The sequence below is a fragment of the Oncorhynchus gorbuscha genome, linkage group LG11 (genome assembly GCF_021184085.1).
Source record: "Oncorhynchus gorbuscha isolate QuinsamMale2020 ecotype Even-year linkage group LG11, OgorEven_v1.0, whole genome shotgun sequence".
NCBI classification, from domain to species: Eukaryota; Metazoa; Chordata; class Actinopteri; order Salmoniformes; family Salmonidae; genus Oncorhynchus; species Oncorhynchus gorbuscha.
In genome coordinates, this window is record NC_060183.1 from 81,609,402 (window position 1) to 81,629,557 (window position 20,156).

The 20,156-nt window shown below is 47.0% G+C and overlaps 1 protein-coding gene across 1 annotated transcript in view; it reads left to right on the forward strand.

Annotated features, from left to right (window-relative positions):
* The first annotated feature begins 17,936 nt into the window (after positions 1–17,936).
* LOC124047980 (sia-alpha-2,3-Gal-beta-1,4-GlcNAc-R:alpha 2,8-sialyltransferase-like) overlaps positions 17,937–20,156 on the forward strand; it is a 92,566-nt gene continuing 90,346 nt past the window's right edge. The window contains 1 exon segment of the mRNA XM_046368340.1: positions 17,937–18,399. Within this exon segment, the coding sequence (XP_046224296.1) occupies positions 18,236–18,399 (164 nt within the window). The 5' untranslated portion in view covers positions 17,937–18,235.

Genomic DNA, 20,156 nt, shown 5'->3' on the forward strand with positions numbered 1-20,156 from the left:
CAGCGCCACAGGTAACTTCCACAAAGCTGTGAACAATCTGAGAGACAAGGCAAGAAGGGCATTCTATGCCATCAAGAGGAACATAAATTTTGATTTGGCTAAAAATACTTGAATCAGTCATAGAGCACATTGCCCTTTATGGTTGTGAGGTCTGGGGTCCGCTCACCAACCAATACTTCACAAAATGGGACAAACACCAAATTGAGACTCTGCACGCAGAATTCTGCAAAAATATCCTCCGTGTACAACGTAGAACACCAAATAATGCATGCAGAGCAGAATTAGGCCGATACCCACTAATTATCAAAATCCAGAAAAGAGCCGTTAAATTATATAACCACTTAAAAGGAAGCGATTCCCAAACCTTCCACAACAAAGCCATCACCTACAGAGAGATGAACCTGGAGAAGAGTCCCCTAAGCAAGCTGGTCCTGCGGGCTCTGTTCACAAACACAAACACACCCTACAGAGCCCCAGGACAGCAGCACAATTAGACCCAACCAAATCATGAGAAAACAAAAAGATAATTACTTGACACATTGGAAAGAATTAACAAAAAAACAGAGCAAACTAGAATGATATTTGGCCCTACACAGAGAGTACACAGCGGCAGAATACCTGACCACTGTGACTGACCCAAAATTAAGGAAAGCTTTGACTATGTACAGACTCAGTGAGCATAGCCTTGCTATTGAGAAAGGCCGCCGTAGGCAGACATGGCTCTCAAGAGAAGACAGGCTATGTGCTCACTGCCTACAAAATGAGGTGGAAACTGAGCTGCACTTCCTAACCTTCTGCCCAATGTATGACCATATTAGAGAGACATATTTCCCTCAGATCACACAGATCCACAAAGAATTCGACAACAAATCCAATTTTGATAAACTCCCATATCTACTGGGTGAAATTCCACAGTGTGCCATCACAGCAGCAAGATGTGTGACCTGTTGCCTTGAGAAAAGGGCAACCAGTGAAGAACACACACCATTGTAAATACAACCCATATTTATGCTTATTTATTTTATCTTGTGTCCTTTACCATTTGTACATTGTTAAAACACTGTATATATATAATATGACATTTGTAATGTCTTTATTGTTTTGAAACTTCTGTATGTGTAATGTTTACTGTTAATTTTTATTGTTTATTTCACTTTATATATTCACTTTATATATTATCTACCTCACATGCTTTGGCAATGTTAACACGTTTCCCATGCCAATAAAGCCCTTGAATTGAATTGAATTGAGAGAGGGAGAGAGAGAGAGATAGCTGCTATGGAGAAGAGAGAAAGAGAGAGAGAGTGAGAGAGAGAGAGAGAGAAGGAGAGAGAGAGAGAGAGAGAGAGAGAGAGAGAGAGAGAGAGAGAGAGAGAGAGAGAGAGAGAGAGAGAGAGAGAGAGAGAGAGAGGGACAGCTGCTATGGTGATGAGAGAGAGGGAGAGAGAGAGGGATAGAGAGAGAGAGAGAGACAGCTGCTATGGAGAAGAGAGAGAGGGAGATAGAGAGAGAGAGAGAGAGAGAGAGAGAGAGAGAGAGAGAGAGAGAGAGAGAGAGAGAGAGAGAGAGAGAGAGAGAGAGAGAGAGAGAGAGAGAGAGAAGTCCTTCCGTGTGTGTAAACGAGACATGTCATAAAGGCACTGACAGTGACAGCTGTAGTTGTCTGGACCCCGGACCAGTACTTAGTCTCATCTGTGTCCGAGTGGTGGGCTGGGCGTGTGAGCGTGAGTGTGTGTTCTTGCGTGTGTGTGTGTGTGTGTGTGTGTGTGTGTGTGTGTGTGTGTGTGTGTGTGTGTGTGTGTGTGTGTGTGTGTGTGTGTGTGTGTGTGTGTGTGTGTGTGTGTGTGTGTGTGTGTGTGTGTGTGTGTGTGTGCATCTGTGTGTTGGCATTCTTAGGTCCAGAACAGACATCAGCAGTGTGTGTGCATGTGCTAGTGTGTGACCAGTGTGTCAGGCCTCTGCTGCCTCCCTGCCTCACCAGCCCCTTTGAGCCCTGTGTGTAGCTTACAGCAGACAGCTTAGCAGCAAGCAACAATATTTACACAGAGAGATAAGCGCCTCAGATCAGCTAAAAACATGAACTCTCTCATTCCCGTTACACTTTCAAATGCTAAGCTTGAGACATGTCATAAAGGCACTGACAGTGACAGCTGTAGTTGGCCATCTGGACCGGACCAGTACTTAGTCTCATCTGGACCGGACCAGTACTTAGTCTCATCCTGACCGGACCAGTACTTAGTCTCATCTGGACCGGACCATTACTTAGTCTCTCATCTGGACCGGACCAGTACTTAGTCTCATCTGGACCGGACCAGTACTTAGTCTCTCATCTGGACCGGACCAGTACTTAGTGGACCGACCAGTACTTAGTCTCATCTGGACCGGACCAGTACTTAGTCTCTCATCTGGACCGGACCAGTACTTAGTCTCATCTGGACCTGGGACCAGTACTTAGTCTCTCATCTGGACCGACCAGTACTTGGACCGACCAGTCTCTCATCTGGACCTGGACCAGTACTTAGTCTCTCATCTGGACCGGACCAGTACTTAGTCTCATCTGGACCGGACCAGTACTTAGTCTCTCATCTGGACCGGACCAGTACTTAGTCTCATCTGGACCGGACCAGTACTTAGTCTCATCTGGACCTGGGACCAGTAGTCTCTCATCTGGACCGGACCAGTACTTAGTCTCTCATCTCTCATCAGGACCGGACCAGTACTTAGTCTCATCTGGACCGGACCAGTACTTAGTCTCTCATCTGGACCGGACCAGTACTTAGTCTCATCTGGACCGGACCAGTACATCTAGTCTCTCATCTGGAGTCTCATCCGGACCAGTACTTAGTCTCTCATCTGGACATCTGGGACCAGTACTTAGTCTCATCTGGACCGGACCAGTACTTAGTCTCATCTCTCATCATCTGGACCTGGGACCAGTACTTAGTCTCATCTGGACCGGACCAGTAGTCTCATCTAGTCTTAGTCTCATCTGGACCGGACCAGTACTTAGTCTCATCTGGAGTCTCTCATCTGGGACCAGTACTTAGTCTCATCTGGACCCTTAGTCTCATCTGGACCAGTACTTAGTCTCTCATCTGGACCTGGGACCAGTACTTAGTCTCTCATCTGGACCGGACCAGTACAGTCTCTAGTCATCTCTCATCTGGACCGGACCAGTACTTAGTCTCTCATCTGGACCGGACCAGTAGTCTCATCTGGACCGGACCAGTCTCTCATCTGGACCGACCAGACCAGTATCTGGACCGGACCAGTCTCATCTGGACCGGACCAGTACTTAGTCTTCAGTCTCTCATCTGGACCGGACCAGTACTTAGTCTCATCTGGACCGTCTCTCATCTGCAGTACTTAGTCTCATCTGGACCTGGACCAGTAGTCTCATCTGACCGACCAGTCTCATCTGGTCTCTCATCTGGACCGGACCAGTAGTCTCTCATCTGGACCGACCAGTCTCATCTGGACCGGACCAGTACTTAGTCTCATCTGGACCGTCTCTCATCTGGACCGGACCAGTACTTAGTCTCATCTGGACCTGGAGACCAGTAGTCTCTCATCTGGACCGGACCAGTGTCTCATCTGGACCGGACCAGTACTTAGTCTCATCTGGACCGGACCAGTACTTAGTCTCATCTGACCAGACATCTGGGACCAGTATTTAGTCTCATCTGGACCGACCAGTCTCATCTGGACATCTGGGACCAGTACTTAGTCTCTCATCTGGACATCTGGGACCAGTACTTAGTCTCATCTGGACCGGACCAGTACTTAGTCTCTCATCTGGACCGGACCAGTACTTAGTCTCATCACTTAGTCTCATCTGGACCGGACCAGTACTTAGTCTCTCATCTGGACCGGACCAGTACTTAGTCTCTCATCTGGACCGGACCAGTACTCATAGACCAGTACTTAGTCTCTCATCTGGACCGGACCAGGACCATCTGGACCGGACCAGTACTTAGTCTCATCTGGACCGGACCAGTACTTACATTACCAGTCTTATACTGGTGGAACGAATACATCTACTTTTTAGTCTTATACTGGTGGAACGAATACTTACTTTTTACAACGTTACGTACATGTAACATAAATGGTATTTAAAATAAAATAAATCCAACTGACCCCAAAGCGTAACTTTAACTAAACGATGTACAATGTGTGGAAATAAAAATAAAAACGAAATGAACAGCAGAGTGCCTTGAACTTTCTCACCGTGCCGGACAGGAAAAGTGTTCTGATATTTTTCATTGCGTGCTAAAACGCTCATAATTGTCTTTAAATAATTTCACAGTGTACGAAACACTAGGAACCAATATTGAGTTGCAACCCCATTTTGCAATTCGTCGGGGCATGGACTCCACAAGGTGTTGAAAGCGTTCCACAGGGATGCTGGTCCATGTTGACTCCAATGCTTCCACAGGGATGCTGGCCCATGTTGATAATATATGCCAATGCTTTTTCCACAGGGATACAGTCATGGCCCATTTGACGTATGGGTGGTCCGGGAATGCTTCCCACAGTTGCCATGCTCAAGTTGAGCTACAGATGTCCATTGGGTGGTGGACCATTGTTGATACACACGGGAAACAGTTGAGAGTGAAAAACCCAGCAGTGTTGCAGTTCTTGACACACACAAACCGGTGCGCCTGGCACCTACTACCAGAACCGGTTTAAAGCCACTTACAGATGTTGCCTTGTCATTCACCCTCTGAATGGCTCACATACACAATCCATGTCTCAATTGTCTCAAGGTATAAAAGTCCTTCTTTAACCCAGTCTCCTCCCCTTCATCTACACTGATTGAAATGGATTTAACAAGTGACATCATTAAGGGATCATAGCTTTCACCTGCATTCACATGGTCAGTCTGTAACCAGTACTTTATTCTCTATAGTTAATGCGTGCTGATGTATAGTCCACAACACACACACAAACGCACGCGCGCACACACACACACACAAACTCACCACACACGCGCAAACTCCTGCACACTGTTAATCATCTCCCACAGCCTAGATTAGAGGTTTCGAAAAGTCAACGTTTGTTTACTGTCTTTAAATTAAAAAAAACTCCTAACCACAGCTTTATCTAGACGTTTAGAGACATGGTTTTTAAATCAGTCCCTCTCCCTGACCGAGTCTGTAATACCAACATGTTTCAAACACACCCACCAGGACGTCAGTCTGTAATACCAACATGTTTCAAACACACCCACCAGGACGTCAGGTTTAACATTCTCGGACCCTGGGCGATAGGAAATGGTGAAGTATGAACCTGGTGAATAACAGAGCCCACCGGGCCGCCGGGCCTGCCTGGAGTTAAGGCGCTTGGCTGTGCGGAGATATTCCAAATTCTTGTAGCTGCAACCCTGGACGTAGGTTGGGACCAATCCACTACCGCTTTCACCTTTTCCGGGTCCTTCTGGACAGTTCCTCCAGCGATGACGTATCCCAGAAAGGAGAGGGTAGAACGGTGGAAACTCTTATTTCTCCGCTTTCACAAATAACTGGTTGTCCAGGAGGCACTGAAGGACTTGTCGAACATGGAGGACGTGTTCGTGGCAAAAGAAACAGGATGTCGTCGAGGTAGACGAACAGGAAACGATTTATTACACGTCCCCGGAAACGTTTACCAGGGTCTGGTGAGTCCAAACGGCATGACCCGGTACTCACAATGTCCACTGGCAGTGTTGAAGGTTGTCTTCTAACTCTATCTCCTTCGCGTATCCGAAACAAGTGGTAGGCATTCCCAAGGTCCAGCTTGGAGAAGATGGTAGCCCCCTGGAGAGGAGTGGTAGAGGGAGTAACGACTCTTGATCGTTATGTTATTAATGACCCGGGTGTCAATGCACGGACGCAGGGTCTTGTCCTTCTTTCCCACAAAGCAAAAACCCAGCGCAGAAAGGAGATGCAGAATGACATATGCCTCCAGCAGCCAGAGAGGCATCAATATACTCCTCCATGGCCTTGGTCTCCAGGTCCGGATAGGGAATAAAGCCAACCACGAGGCGGTGTCATGCCTGGGAGAAGGTCAATGGCACAATCGTAGGGATGATGTGGGGGAAGAGAAGTAGCCCGTGCCTTGCTGAAGACCTCCAGGAGGTCATGGTATTCTGCGGGGATGGCAGAGGCATCCGAGGCTTGACTTAAGCCCTGAGGAGAACGTCTCGGAGAAGACTGTGCTGTTTGAGGCAATGGGAATGACAGAACGGACTCCAGCCTAGGGTTGAACTCGTGGTTCAGTCAATAACGGGGTATGTGTTTTTGGAGCCAAGAAAATCCCAAAACAACAGGAACATGGGGGGACTCAATGAGGAAAAGCTGTATAGCCTCTCTGTGATTTCCTGCAACCCGCAGATGAACAGGAACAGTGCTGTGGGTATTACCTCACGCTGAGCTGCACTCCCCTTACGGTATTACCTCACGCTGAGCTGCACTCCCCTTACTGTATTACCTCACGCTGAGCAGCACTCCCCCTACTGTATTACCTCACGCTGAGCTGCACTCCCCTTACGGTATTACCTCACGCTGAGCTGCACTCCTTCACGGTATTACCTACTGCACTCTCCCTACACTATTACTACCTCACGCTGAGCAGCACTCCCCCTACTGTATTACCTCACGCTGAGCAGCACTCCCCCTTCTCTATTACCTCACGCTGAGCAGCACTCCCCCTACTGTATTACCTCACGCTGAGCAGCACTCCCCTACTGTATTACCTCACGCTGAGCAGCACTCCCCTACTATTACCTCACGCTGAGCATTATTACCTCACGCTGAGCAGCACTCCCCTACTGTATTACCTCACGCTGAGCAGCACTCCCCCTACTGTATTACCTCACACTGAGCAGCACTCCCTCTACTGTATTACCTCACACTGAGCAGCACTCCCTCTACTGTATTACCTCACGCTGAGCAGCACTCCCCCTACTGTATTACCTCACGCTGAGCAGCACTCCCCCTACTGTATTACCTCACGCTGAGCAGCACTCCCCCTACTGTATTACCTCACGCTGAGCAGCACTCCCTCTACTGTATTACCTCACGCTGCACCCACACCCATTCACTGAACCTTCTTCCAGCCAGGACAACGACAACAATTGATTAAACAAAATATTCACAAAGCAAATGTTTTACTTCATAATTATCAGCTTGATATGTAAATCGTAATATTCTAGCTAGCAAGCTAGTTAAACAGGCTAAAATGACCCAAACCTAATGTTATGCAAGACAGATGTACATTTTTAATAGGGTCAGTTTGTTATATCTGGAGTACTTCTCCTGTCCTATTCGGTGTCCTGTGTGAATCTAAGTGTGCGTTCTCTAATTCTCTCCTTTCTTTTTCTCTCTCGGAGGACCTGAGCCCTAGGACCATGCCCCAGGACTACCAGACATGATGACTCCTTGCTGTCCCCAGTCCACCTGGCCATGCTGCTGCTCCAGTTTCAACTGTTCTGCCTTACTATTATTCAACCATGCTGGTCATTTATGAACATTTGAACATCTTGGCCATGTTTTGTTATAATCTCCACTCGGCACAGCCAGAAGAGGACTGGCAACACCACATATGCTCTCTCTAATTCTCTCTTTCTTTCTCTCTGTCGGAGGACCTGAGCCCTAGGTCCGTGCCCCAGGACTACCTGACATGATGACTCCTTGCTGTCCCCGGTCCACCTGACTGTGCTGCTGCTCCAGTTTCAACTGTTCTGCCTTGTTATTATTCGACCATGCTGGTCATTTATGAACATTTGAACATCTTGGCCATGTTCTGTTATAATCTCCACCCGGCACAGCCAGAAGAGGCCTGGCCACCCCACATAGCCTGTTTCCTCTCTAGGTTTCTCCCTAGGTTTTGGCCTTTCTAGGGAGTTTTTCCTAGCCACCGTGCTTCTACACCTGCATTGCTTGCTGTTTGGGGTTTTAGGCTGGGTTTCTGTACAGCACTTTGAGATATCAGCTGATGTACGAAGGGCTGTATAAATAAATACATTTGATTTGATTTGGGTGGCTTTTGTGGCGAGATGGTAACGATGCTTCAAGGGTGGCTGTGTGCCAGAGGGTCCCTGGTTCGAGCCCAGGTTGGGGCGAGGAGAGGAACGGAAGCTCTATTGGCCAGAAAAACCACATGCTTCCTGATTCAATGTAGAGATGGGATGTGTTATCATTGTCCACTGTTCTCCCTTAGTGTGCACACTTGTACACTTCCCCTCATGCATTCAACAATGATGGAAACTCCCTAGATTTGTGACAGTAAGTGAACAAGTGCAGACTTTGGGAGACGATTCGGAAACATAGGACAACGTGGTCCCTTGCCTCCCCCCTCCCCACCTTGCTATCCCCTATGACTGTGAGAGTACTCCTGAGTTACCTGTTTACCCAGCGAGGTAAGGCAGCTTGATGTTCCCCTGGTGTGTGTGTGTGTGTGTGTGTGTGTGTGTGTGTGTGTGTGTGTGTGTGTGTGTGTGTGTGTGTGTGTGTGTGTGTGTGTGTGTGTGTGTGTGTGTGTGTGTGTGTGTGTGTGTGTGTGTGTGTGTGTGTGTGTGTGTGTGTGTGTGTGTGTGTGTTTTTCCCTGCCTGGCGCTGAGACAATCCCAGATTTGTTTTATGTTATCTGAAGGTTCTTAACACCCAACACGGCCTTTACCAGAGAGAGGAGAGGTGAGGGGAACCTCGGAGGAATGTCGATAACAGGTTGGCCAGAGAAAGGATAAGCACACAGAGCAACTCTAAATACATCAGCCATTGGCCATTGTTTACTAATGGGGAAGATGTCATAGAGAGTTGATGTAAACAGTAGTTTAGTAAATGTATAAACTCTGGGACTGTTGGGGATGTTTCACCCTCTGAGGAATACATGACAAAGTCTAGGCTAACATTAAGACAGTTATCGATTACCTTGATGTTTTTCTATGATTCCTAAAATGATTGGTGGTTAGCGAAGGGCTGGTTACTGTAGAGACACTACAATACATCTCATGTAGTACACATTCTATATATACTATACTACTACTACTACTACAACTACTACTACTGCTACTACTACTACTACTACTACTACACTAATACTACTACTATACTACTACTACTACTACTACTACCACTACACTACTACTACAATACTACTCCTACACTACTGCTACTACTAGTACTACACTACCACTACTAATACACTACTACTACTACTCCTACACTACTACACTACTACTACTACTACTACTACTACTACTACACTACTACACTACTACTACTACTACTACACAACTACTACACATTATAAATATACTACAACTACTACTACTACTGCTACTACTACACAACTACTACTGCTGCTACTACTAATACTACACTACTACTACAACACTACTAGAACTACTACTACTACTTCTACTACTACACTACTACTACTACTACTCATACACTACTACTACTATTGCACTACTACTACTACACAACTACTGCTACTACTACCACTACTACTACACTACTACTACAACACTACTAGAACTAGTACTACTACATTACTACTACTACTAGAACTACTACACTACTACTACTACTACTACTACTACTACTACTACCACTACACTACTACTACTACTACTACTACTACTACTCCTACACTACTACTATTACTACTCCTACACTACTACTCCCACACTACTACTACTATTCCTACTACACTACTACTACTACTCCAACTACACTACTACTACTACTATTTCTACTACACCACTACTACTACTACTCCTACACTACTACTACTCCTACTCCTACAACACTACTCCTACACTACTACTGCTACTCCTACACTACTACTACACTACTACTACTCCTACTACACTACAACTGCTACTACTCATACACTACTACTACTACTTCTAATCCTACACTACTACACTACTACTACTACTGCTGCTTCTACTACACTACTACTACTACTACTAGTCCTACACCACGACTACTACTACTTCTACTACCTCACTACTGCTACTACTACTACTACACTACTACTACTACAACACTACTACTACTAATACTACTACTACTACTATTACTACACTACTACTAGTCATACACTGCTATTACTACTACTAGTCCTACACTACTACTACTACTGCTAGGGTTGGAGTTAAAACCTACAGGAGGGTTTCTCTCCAGGAACAGGGTTGGAGTTCAAACCTACAGGAGGGTTTCTCTCCAGGAACAGGGTTGGAGTTCAAACCTACAGGAGGGTTTCTCTCCAGGAACAGGGTTGGAGTTCAAACCTACAGGAGTGTTTCTCTCCAGAAACAGGGTTGGAGTTCAAACCTACAGGAGGGTTTCTCTCCAGGAACAGGGTTGGAGTTCAAACCTACAGGAGGGCTTCTCTCCAGGAACAGGAGTTGAATCCTACAGGAGGGTTTCTCTCCAGGAACAGGAGTTGGAGTTCAAACCTACAGGAGGGTTTCTCTCCAGGAACAGGGTTGGAGTTCAAACCTACAGGAGGGTTTCTCTCCAGGAACAGGGTTGGAGTTCAAACCTACAGGAGGGTTTCTCTCCGGGAACAGGGTTGGAGTTCAAACCTACAGGAGGGTTTCTCTCCAGGAACAGGAGTTGAAACCTACAGGAGGGTTTCTCTCCAGGAACAGGAGTTGAAACCTACAGGAGGGTTTCTCTCCAGGAACAGGGTTGGCGTTAAAACCTACAGGAGGGTTCTTCTTCAGGAACAGGGTTGGAGTTAAAACCTACAGGAGCAGTGTAAAACATGGTGTAAAACATGGTGTAAAACATGGTGAAATGTAGATTTGAAAGAGGTAATCAGTGTGGAACGTGGTGAAAGCCTGTTTGTACCATTCAGGCCCAGGCCCTGATTGGAAGACTGTCTGTACCATTCAGGCCCAGGCCCTGATTGGAAGCCTGTCTGTACCATTCAGGCCCATGCCCTGATTGGAAGCCTGTCTGTACCATTCAGGCCCAGGCCCTGATTGGAAGCCTGTCTGTACCATTCAGGCCCAGGCCCTGATTGGAAGCCTGTCTGTACCATTCAGACCCAGGCCCTGATTGGAAGCCTGTCTGTATCATTCAGGCCCAGGCCCTGATTGGAAGCCTGTCTGTACCATTCAGGCCCAGGCACTGATTGGAAGCCTGTCTGTATCATTCAGGCCCAGGCACTGATTGGAAGCCTGTCTGTACCATTCAGACCCAGGCACTGATTGGAAGCCTGTCTGTACCATTCAGACCCAGGCCCTGATTGGAAGCCTGTCTGTACCATTCAGGCCCAGGCCCTGATTGGAAGCCTGTCTGTACCATTCAGGCCCAGGCCCTGATTGGAAGCCTGTCTGTACCATTCAGGCCCAGGCCCTGATTGGAAGCCTGTCTGTACCATTCAGACCCAGGCCCTGATTGGAAGCCTGTCTGTACCATTCAGGCCCAGGCCCTGATTGGAAGCCTGTCTGTACCATTCAGGCCCAGGCCCTGATTGGAAGCCTGTCTGTATCATTCAGGCCCAGGCCCTGATTGGAAGCCTGTCTGTATCATTCAGGCCCAGGCCCTGATTGGAAGCCTGTCTGTACCATTCAGGCCCAGGCCCTGATTGGAAGCCTGTTTGTACCATTCAGGCCCAGGCCCTGATTGGAAGCCTGTTTGTACCATTCAGGCCCAGGCCCTGATTGGAAGCCTGTCTGTACCATTCAGGCCCAGGCCCTGATTGGAAGCCTGTCTGTACCATTCAGGCCCAGGCCCTGATTGGAAGCCTGTCTGTACCATTCAGGCCCAGGCCCTGATTGGAAGCCTGTCTGTACCATTCAGGCCCAGGCCCTGATTGGAAGCCTGTCTGTACCATTCAGACCCAGGCCCTGATTGGAAGCCTGTCTGTACCATTCAGACCCAGGCCCTGATTGGAAGCCTGTCTGTACCATTCAGACCCAGGCCCTGATTGGAAGCCTGTCTGTACCATTCAGACCCAGGCCCTGATTGGAAGCCTGTCTGTACCATTCAGACCCAGGCCCTGATTGGAAGTCTGTCTGTACCATTCAGACCCAGGCCCTGATTGGAAGCCTGTCTATACCAAAAAGGCCCAGGCCCTGATTGGAAGCCTGTCTGTACCATTCAGACCCAGGCCCTCAAGCCACGGCGCCACTTTCTCCTTCTCTGTCATATCATGCTTAACATAAAAGGATGCCTGTCCAACAGAAGGCAGGTAGATAGGTATCTTCTAGGAAGTAGGAAGTAGGAAGTAGAGGATGGGTCCCGGGGAGGTCAGGTTGGTAATTGGGGAACTAGGGTTGTGTTCCAACTGGCATCCTACTTCTTATTTAGGGCACTATTGTCACGTTCTGACCTTTATTTCCTTTGTTTTGTCGTTATTTAGTATTGCCAGGGCGTGAGTTGGGGTGGGTAGTCTATGTTTGTTTTTCTATGATTTGGGGATTTCTATGTTTCGGCCGAGTATGGTTCTCAATCAGAGGCAGGTGTCATTGGTTGTCTCTGATTGAGAATCATACTTAGGTAGCCTGGGTTTCACTGTGTGTTTGTGGGTGTTTGTTTCCATGTCTGTGTGTTTTCCACCACACGGTACTGTTTTGGGTTTCGTTCATTCCACGTTTCTTGTTTTTTGTAGTCAGTTGTTCATGTGTACAATTACGTATTAAAAGAACCGTGGACACTTACCACGCCGCATATTGGTCCTCCGATCCTTCTCGCCTCTCCTCTTCAGAAGAAGAGGAGGAAATCCCTTACAACTATATTTTATTCTGGTAGGAGACACGCAGCGTAGAACACCCAGGGATGCTTTGTATAATTTAAAGGTAATGTATTGTACTAGCCGGCCTTAGGAAGTTTAAAAACTCCTGGGCTCTGGGCCACGAGGCAGTGGTATAATACAGTGATTGCCCCTTCAATTTGCTACATTATATTATTGTGCATTGTGCCAACGTCTATGATTTCCTCATTAATAAAACGTTCTGAAAGAACTCTACAGTTGGGCTCAGAATTATCACTGAAAAGAAGACTACAAAAAAAAAACACAAAAAAATAATGTTTTTACTGTACTTACATCAATCTTAGTCTGCCCCTCCCCCCCCGGAGATTTATTCCCCCCCCCCTGTTGTTTCTTTCTCTCTTCTCCCCGTCACCAGCCCCCAGACTCATCTAATGAATGAGTTTTCCCCTCTGTGAGGCAGGGTGATTGATACTGGTCAGCTCTACGCACGCGGAAATTGATCCGGAGTGACCGTAATCAGCGCACCGCTCCCCTTGGTCAGCACGTTGCTAGGCAACCGCAGCTCCTCTCTCAGTTGGCCTGGCGTGGCCAGCCGGTCGGTACATCCACTCCGCTCGCTGTCCCCCTGTACGACCACCCACCCCCACCTACCCCACCCCTGTCCTCATCTTAGCCCTGTCCTTATCTTACCCTGTCCTCATCTTAGCCCTGTCCTCATCTCAGCCCTGTCCTCATCTCAGCCCTGTCCTCATCTTACCCCTGTCCTCAACTTACCCCTGTCCTCATCTTAGCCCTGTCCTCATCTCAGCCCTGTCCTCATCTTACCCTGTCCTCATCTTACCCCTGTCCTCATCTTAGCCCTGTCCTCATCTCAGCCCTGTCCTCATCTTACCCCTGTCCTCATCTTAGCCCTGTCCTCATCTTAGCCCTGTCCTCATCTTACCCCTGTCCTCATCTTAGCCCTGTCCTCATCTTACCCCTGTCCTCATCTTAGCCCTGTCCTCATCTTACCCCTGTCCTCATCTTAGCCCTGTCCTCATCTTAGCCCTGTCCTCATCTTACCCTGTCCTCATCTTAGCCCTGTCCTCATCTTACCCTGTCCTCATCTTTGCCCTGTCCTCATCTTAGCCCTGTCCTTAACTTACCCCTGTCCTCATCTTACCCCTGTCCTCATCTTACCCCTGTCCTCATCTTAGCCCTGTCCTCATCTCACCCCTGTCCTCATCTCAGCCCTGTCCTTATCTTAGCCCTGTCCTTATCTTACCCCTGTCCTCATCTTACCCCTATCCTTATCTTAGCCCAGTCCCGTCACAAATAGCCAGCATTTAGCCCAAGATTGGCCAGATCAACGCCCTGTCCAGCGGCCTCTCCTCCTCTCTCTGCCTCATAACTCAGTCCATTCCAGCTGTCCACCTCTAAACCATGACTGATGCCAAACTCCCATCTTTTGTCTATTGTCGATACGGCCTGCTGTCTATTCATGAAATAACAAAGCACTGTATGAAACTCCATTCACTAGGAAGGTACCACAGCCCTGCCCGGGAGTAGAAATGATCAAATGTCTCCTTCAATACGGTTGAGAAGGAATTGAGGAGATAGGATGTAAGGAATCACAGAAAAACTCATTGAGATGAGTGAGATAGAGCCCATGATCCATCCTAGTCACTGCTGCTAGCCACCTGGCCACCACTCCCTCAGCCATCATCAAGCACATGACTTCAAGTGGTGAAAGCAATTTAGACATGCAAAATAGCAACTATTTTTCTAGGCCATCATTCAGTGGGAATTATTTGATATATATATGTATATATGAGAGAGAGGAAGAGGGAGGGTTAGAGAGAGAGGGGAGAGAGAGAGAGAGACCCTCCTCCTCCAACACCTCGTTCTAACTCCTCCTCCACCACCACCTCCACCTCCTCCATCCCCCCTACCTCCCCCACGTCCTTCTCCTCCTCCACCACCTCGTTCAAACTCCTCCACCTCTCCCTACACCTCCAACACCTTGTTCTAACTCCTCCACCTCCTCCACCACCATCCCCTTCTCTTCCACCATCTCCTTCTCCACCACCTCCTCCTACCTCCAACATCTTCTCCTCCAACACCTCTTTCTAACTCCTCCACCTCCTCCTACCCCTCCACCACCTCCTCTTCCTCCACCTCCTCCTACCCCTCCACCACCTCCTCCTCTGCCTCCCCTCCACCACCTCCTCCTACCCCTCCACCACCACCTCCTCCTACCCCTCCACCACCTCCTCCTCCACCACCTCCTCCTACCCCTCCACCACCTCCTCCTCTACCTCCCCCTCCTCCACCACCTCCTCCTACCCCTCCACCACCTCCTCCTCTACCTCCCCCTCCACCACCTACATCTCCTTCTCCTATCTCCTCCACCACCCTCTCCTTCTCTCCTACCTCCACCACCTCCTCCTTCTACCTCCCCCACCTCCTCCTCCTTCTACCTCTTCCACCTCCTCCTTCTACCTCTTCCACAACCATCTCCTTCTCTTCCACCACCTCCTCCTCCACCACCATCTCCTCCTCCACCACCTCCTCCTCCTCCTCAGTAACACTATTCCTCTCAAGCTAACCTACATTATTGTGTTGTCTTGTCTCAGATCAGAATCGATGGAATATGAACTCATGTTCATGGAATGTGGAAGCCATGGAAACATTCTAAAAAGATGTATTAGATACTACAGTTTCAATCAAAGTTTAGTTCAGATGCAGGATCTTAATTTGATCACCCTGTTGCAGGATAACATTCCTGTAATGCAGGATATTTACAACAGGCTTCTGAAGTTAATTGTAATTTCCACTTCGAAATTTCAGATTTGACTTAGACGTTACAATTTTTTTAGCAACCCCTGCAGAAATATCCATTAATCATAATTCACATTTCCTGTTGCTGCAGGATTATTTTACTACTGTAGCAAACTTAAATCTGTATGTGGCATGGAATGACATGCAAATGTATTACTTTGCAACTCCATGAGTGTCCCTTGACTCATTCTCTGTCAATCCATCACCCCATTCAGAATGCAACACACTGTTTGCGTCTATAAAGGCACACTATTCCCAATTTAGTGCATTCATTTTGATCATAGCCAATGGGGTTGTAGTGCACTATACAGAGAATATGATTCCATTTGGGACACAGACACTGACTACAGAGGGCTGAAAAAAAAACGAACAAATGGTGATGTATGTTGTTGCCAATTTGGCTGGAAAGCAGTTTGAAGCCATTTGGCCAGGTTATAAACCCAACTGGGCTAATGGACGATTCATTGAGCCTCTTCTTCTGGCCCATTGAGCACATGTGACAGGAGCAGCCGAGTATGGACAGACAGAGAGATAGCCCTCTAACGCCTAATATAGCCAACCATGGTGATCACTCCCATCTCTGATTGAGAGGAAAGAGGAGAGGAGAGGAGAGGAGAGGAGAGAGAGAGAGAGAGAGAGAGAGAGAGAGAGAGAGAGAGAGAGAGAGAGAGAGAGAGAGAGAGAGAGAGAGAGAGAGAGAGAGAGAGAGAGAGAGAGAGAGAGAGAGAGAGAGAGAGAGAGAGAGAGAGAGAGAGAGAGAGAAGAGGAGTTAGGAGAGAGAAGAGGAGTTAGGAGAGAGAAGAGTTAGGAGAGGAGAGGAGAGAGAAGAGAAGAGAAGAGAAGAGAGAGAAGAGAAGAGAAGAGAAGAGAAGAGAGAGAAGAGAAGAGAAGCGGAGATGTGTGAGGTGAGAGGAAGAGGACAGGGGTGAGAGGAAAAGGAGAGGGGTGAGTTGAGAAGAAGAGGGGGTGAAGTGAGGGGGGGTGACCTCTGGGACTGATAGAAGTGGAAATGTCATCTCTGAAATGTCACTGCCCATTACAGAGAGAAGAGGCCACTCTGCTCTTCTGTAGCTATTTATACTATAGGAAACTGACGAACATACAGGGGGTCTATCTATACTATAGGAAACAGAGGGACATACAGGGGGTCTATCTATACTATAGGAAACAGAGGGACATACAGGGGGTCTATCTATACTATAGGAAACAGAGGAAAATACAGGGGGTCTATCTATACTATAGGAAACAGAGGACATACAGGGGGTCTATCTATACTATAGGAAACAGAGGGACATACAGGGGGTCTATCTATACTATAGGAAACAGAGGGACATACAGGGGGTCTATCTATACTATAGGAAACAGAGGACATACAGGGGGTCTATCTATACTATAGGAAACAGAGGAACATACAGGGGGTCTATCTATACTATAGGAAACAGAGGAACATACAGGGGGTCTATCTATACTATAGGAAACCGAGGAACATACAGGGGGTCTATCTATACTATAGGAAACAGAGGAACATACAGGGGGTCTATCTATACTATAGGAAACAGAGGAACATACAGGGGGTCTATCTATACTATAGGAAACAGAGGAACATACAGGGGGATCCCAGACATGTAAGGAATGCAGTTTAGTGTCATATGGAAAAGCTTTTTACAGTCTGTCTGTCTGTCTGTGTGTGTGTGTGTGTGTGTGTGTGTGTGTGTGTGTGTGTGTGTGTGTGTGTGTGTGTGTGTGTGTGTGTGTGTGTGTGTGTGTGTGTGTGTGTGTGTGTGTGTGTGTGTGTGTGTGTGTGTGTGTGTGTGTGTTGTGTGTTTCAGCGACACAATAAGCAATATGACAGAGGCAGGGCTGACTTGTCAGTCTAGTTCTAATGGACAAACAACCCCCCTTGATAACAACTCTGTAGTATACAGTGTACCGCCTCACTCCTAACGTGCCTAGGTGTTTAGCCTACAATAAACGATCATGACAGACAGCATACATAACATGTTCATATATTGTCACACATGACACCCCTCTGAACGACTTTGACACAATAAAAGCAAAAGAACATGTGTTGGGGTTGTATTATTTAAAATAATAATAATAATAATAAATAAATAAAATACTTTTAAGGAAGCCCGCTAATGAATCGCTCTACTTCACATGCTCCCTGACCTATGTTCCCATACATCTCTAGGAAGCAGGCTAAAATGTAATGCAGGCTGAACAAGACCTAATCCATGCTGGTTTGTAAAAGCGGCGCGTAGGCTAAATCACCCTTTGAGATAGCCCGATGGAAGAATCCGCGTCGACACTGGGACCTAAAACGCCGTTGTTTATAAATTTGATTTCCGCTATAGGTTAGCTGCTCCTTTAAGCATCCGGTACGGTTAATTAATTAGATTCGAGATACATGCACCTCCCTGGCGCCATTATTCGCACCGCATCAATCTTCGCCGCGAGGGAACGGAATGGCAGGAGCCGGACAGGACCGGTGCACAGTGAGAATGAGAACCGCTCTGAGCCCAGAGACATACCGTCAAAACAAGAACCAGCTGGCATTTCTCTCTGCCTCCCTACTTATGTAATATAATATGTTAAGCTAGCGGACCGTGTCCTCCTTCTCCCGAAACGTGTCTCTTCTCCGCTGAAAGCGTAACAACAGCTGCCCTTGTCGTTGCACAGACGGGGATGTCAACACCGCAAGATGGTCCGCATAGCGAGCGTCCTGGGTTTGATGATGTTCAGTGTCGCTCTGCTCATACTCTCATTGATCAGCTACGTGTCAATAAAAAAAGATTTTCTCTTCATGACACCCAAATATGCAAATTCAGGTGGGCCTCGGATGTATATGTTCCATGCGGGATTTCGGTAAGTTATGCAATATGTCGTAATATAAATGCGTAGGGTTACTAGTACATGTGGGTATAGTTTATTGAACTGTGCATTTGACAGCTACATTCTTCGCACGATATACATGTATAACGGTCTTTATTATCATGCAGCCTATAAAGGTACATTTTTATTAAGATAATAGCAGCTTGGGGGGGGGGGGGACACTGATTCTCAAACCAGAGGTTTTCCTATTAGGGAGGTTTATGTTGTAGATAGCTAGTAGGCTACACCACAAACCAAAAAGGCCTCTGCACCTGTCACAGTAGAAATCTAACGCCTCTGTCGGTTCTCTCGTCATAATCGAAGGTTATATAAACAATCAACACATCCACATTTTCCCACGATTATTGATTTAGTGAATTACAGACTGTCCGTTTTTTTTTTTTTTTTTTTTATTCACCCGATATCAAGTCGAATCTCAGTCGAATGACTGAATAGTCTAACCTACAACAACAATCCTGCCCACCCGTCGAAAAATAGAGCATCATTTAATCCCAAGTTCGTCAGGAAGAAGAAGCACGGCGCATGTTCTACGTCTCGTGCTGATGTTAAGCACTGGCTGGTTTGTATTCTCCAGCTGGAGGGAGCTGTCCTTGGTCCTGATTTACAAGTGGCGGTAGATTCATTTCCACCCTGTAATCATTCCTATCTATGTTGCAGGAAGCCAAGGTTATGTGGAGAGGGAGGGAAGGAGGGAGCCATTTTGCAGCAATGAGAAATTCACTTCAGGGGACATACATATATCTAGCTATTCCACCCAGTAACCTCCCTCACCATATTCTGTCCTGTTTTATTCTTGTTTTGATTATAATTAGGCTACTGTGAAGGGAATCCTCAACATCAATGATTTGGCTACAGTTCCTATGTGTATAGTACAAGTCAAAAGTTTGGACTCATTTCCCTTACTCATTCAAGGGTTTTTCTTTATTTTTTAAAAACTATTTTCTACATTGTAGAATAATAGTGAAGACATCAACACTATGACATAACACATATGGAATCATGTAGTAACAAACAAAAAAAGTTTTAAACAAATACTTTAGATTCTTCAAAGTAGCCAGCCTTTGCCTCAATGGCAGCTTTACACATTCTCTCAACCAGCATCACCTGGAATGCTTTTTCAACAGTGTTGAAGGTGTTCCCACATATGCTGAGAACTTGTTAGGTGCTTTTCCTTCACTCTGCGGTCCAACTCATTACCAAACTATCTCAATTGGGTTGAGGTCGGGTCATTGTGGAGGCCAGGTCATCTGATGCAGCACTCCATCACTCTCCTTATTGGTCAAATAGCCCTTACACAGCCTGGAGATGTGTTGGGTCATTGTCCTGTTGTAAAACAAATGTCCCACTAAGCCCAAACCAGATGGGATGGGGTATAGCTGCAGAGTTCTGTGGTAGCCATGCTGGTTAAGTGTGCCTTGTATTCTAAATAAATCACTGTCAGTGTCACAAGCAAAGCACCCCTACACCACCTCCTCCATGCTTCACGATGGTAACCATACATGCAGAGATCATCCGTTCACCTACTCTGCTTCTCATAAAGACATCACACCACCTCCTCCATGCTTCACGGTGGTAACCACACATGCAGAGATCATCCGTTCACCTACTCTGCTTCTCATAAAGACATCACACCTCCTCCTCCATGCTTCACGGTGGGAACCACACATGCAGAGATAATCCATTCACCTACTCTGCTTCTCACAAAGATATGGTGGTTGCAACCAAAAATC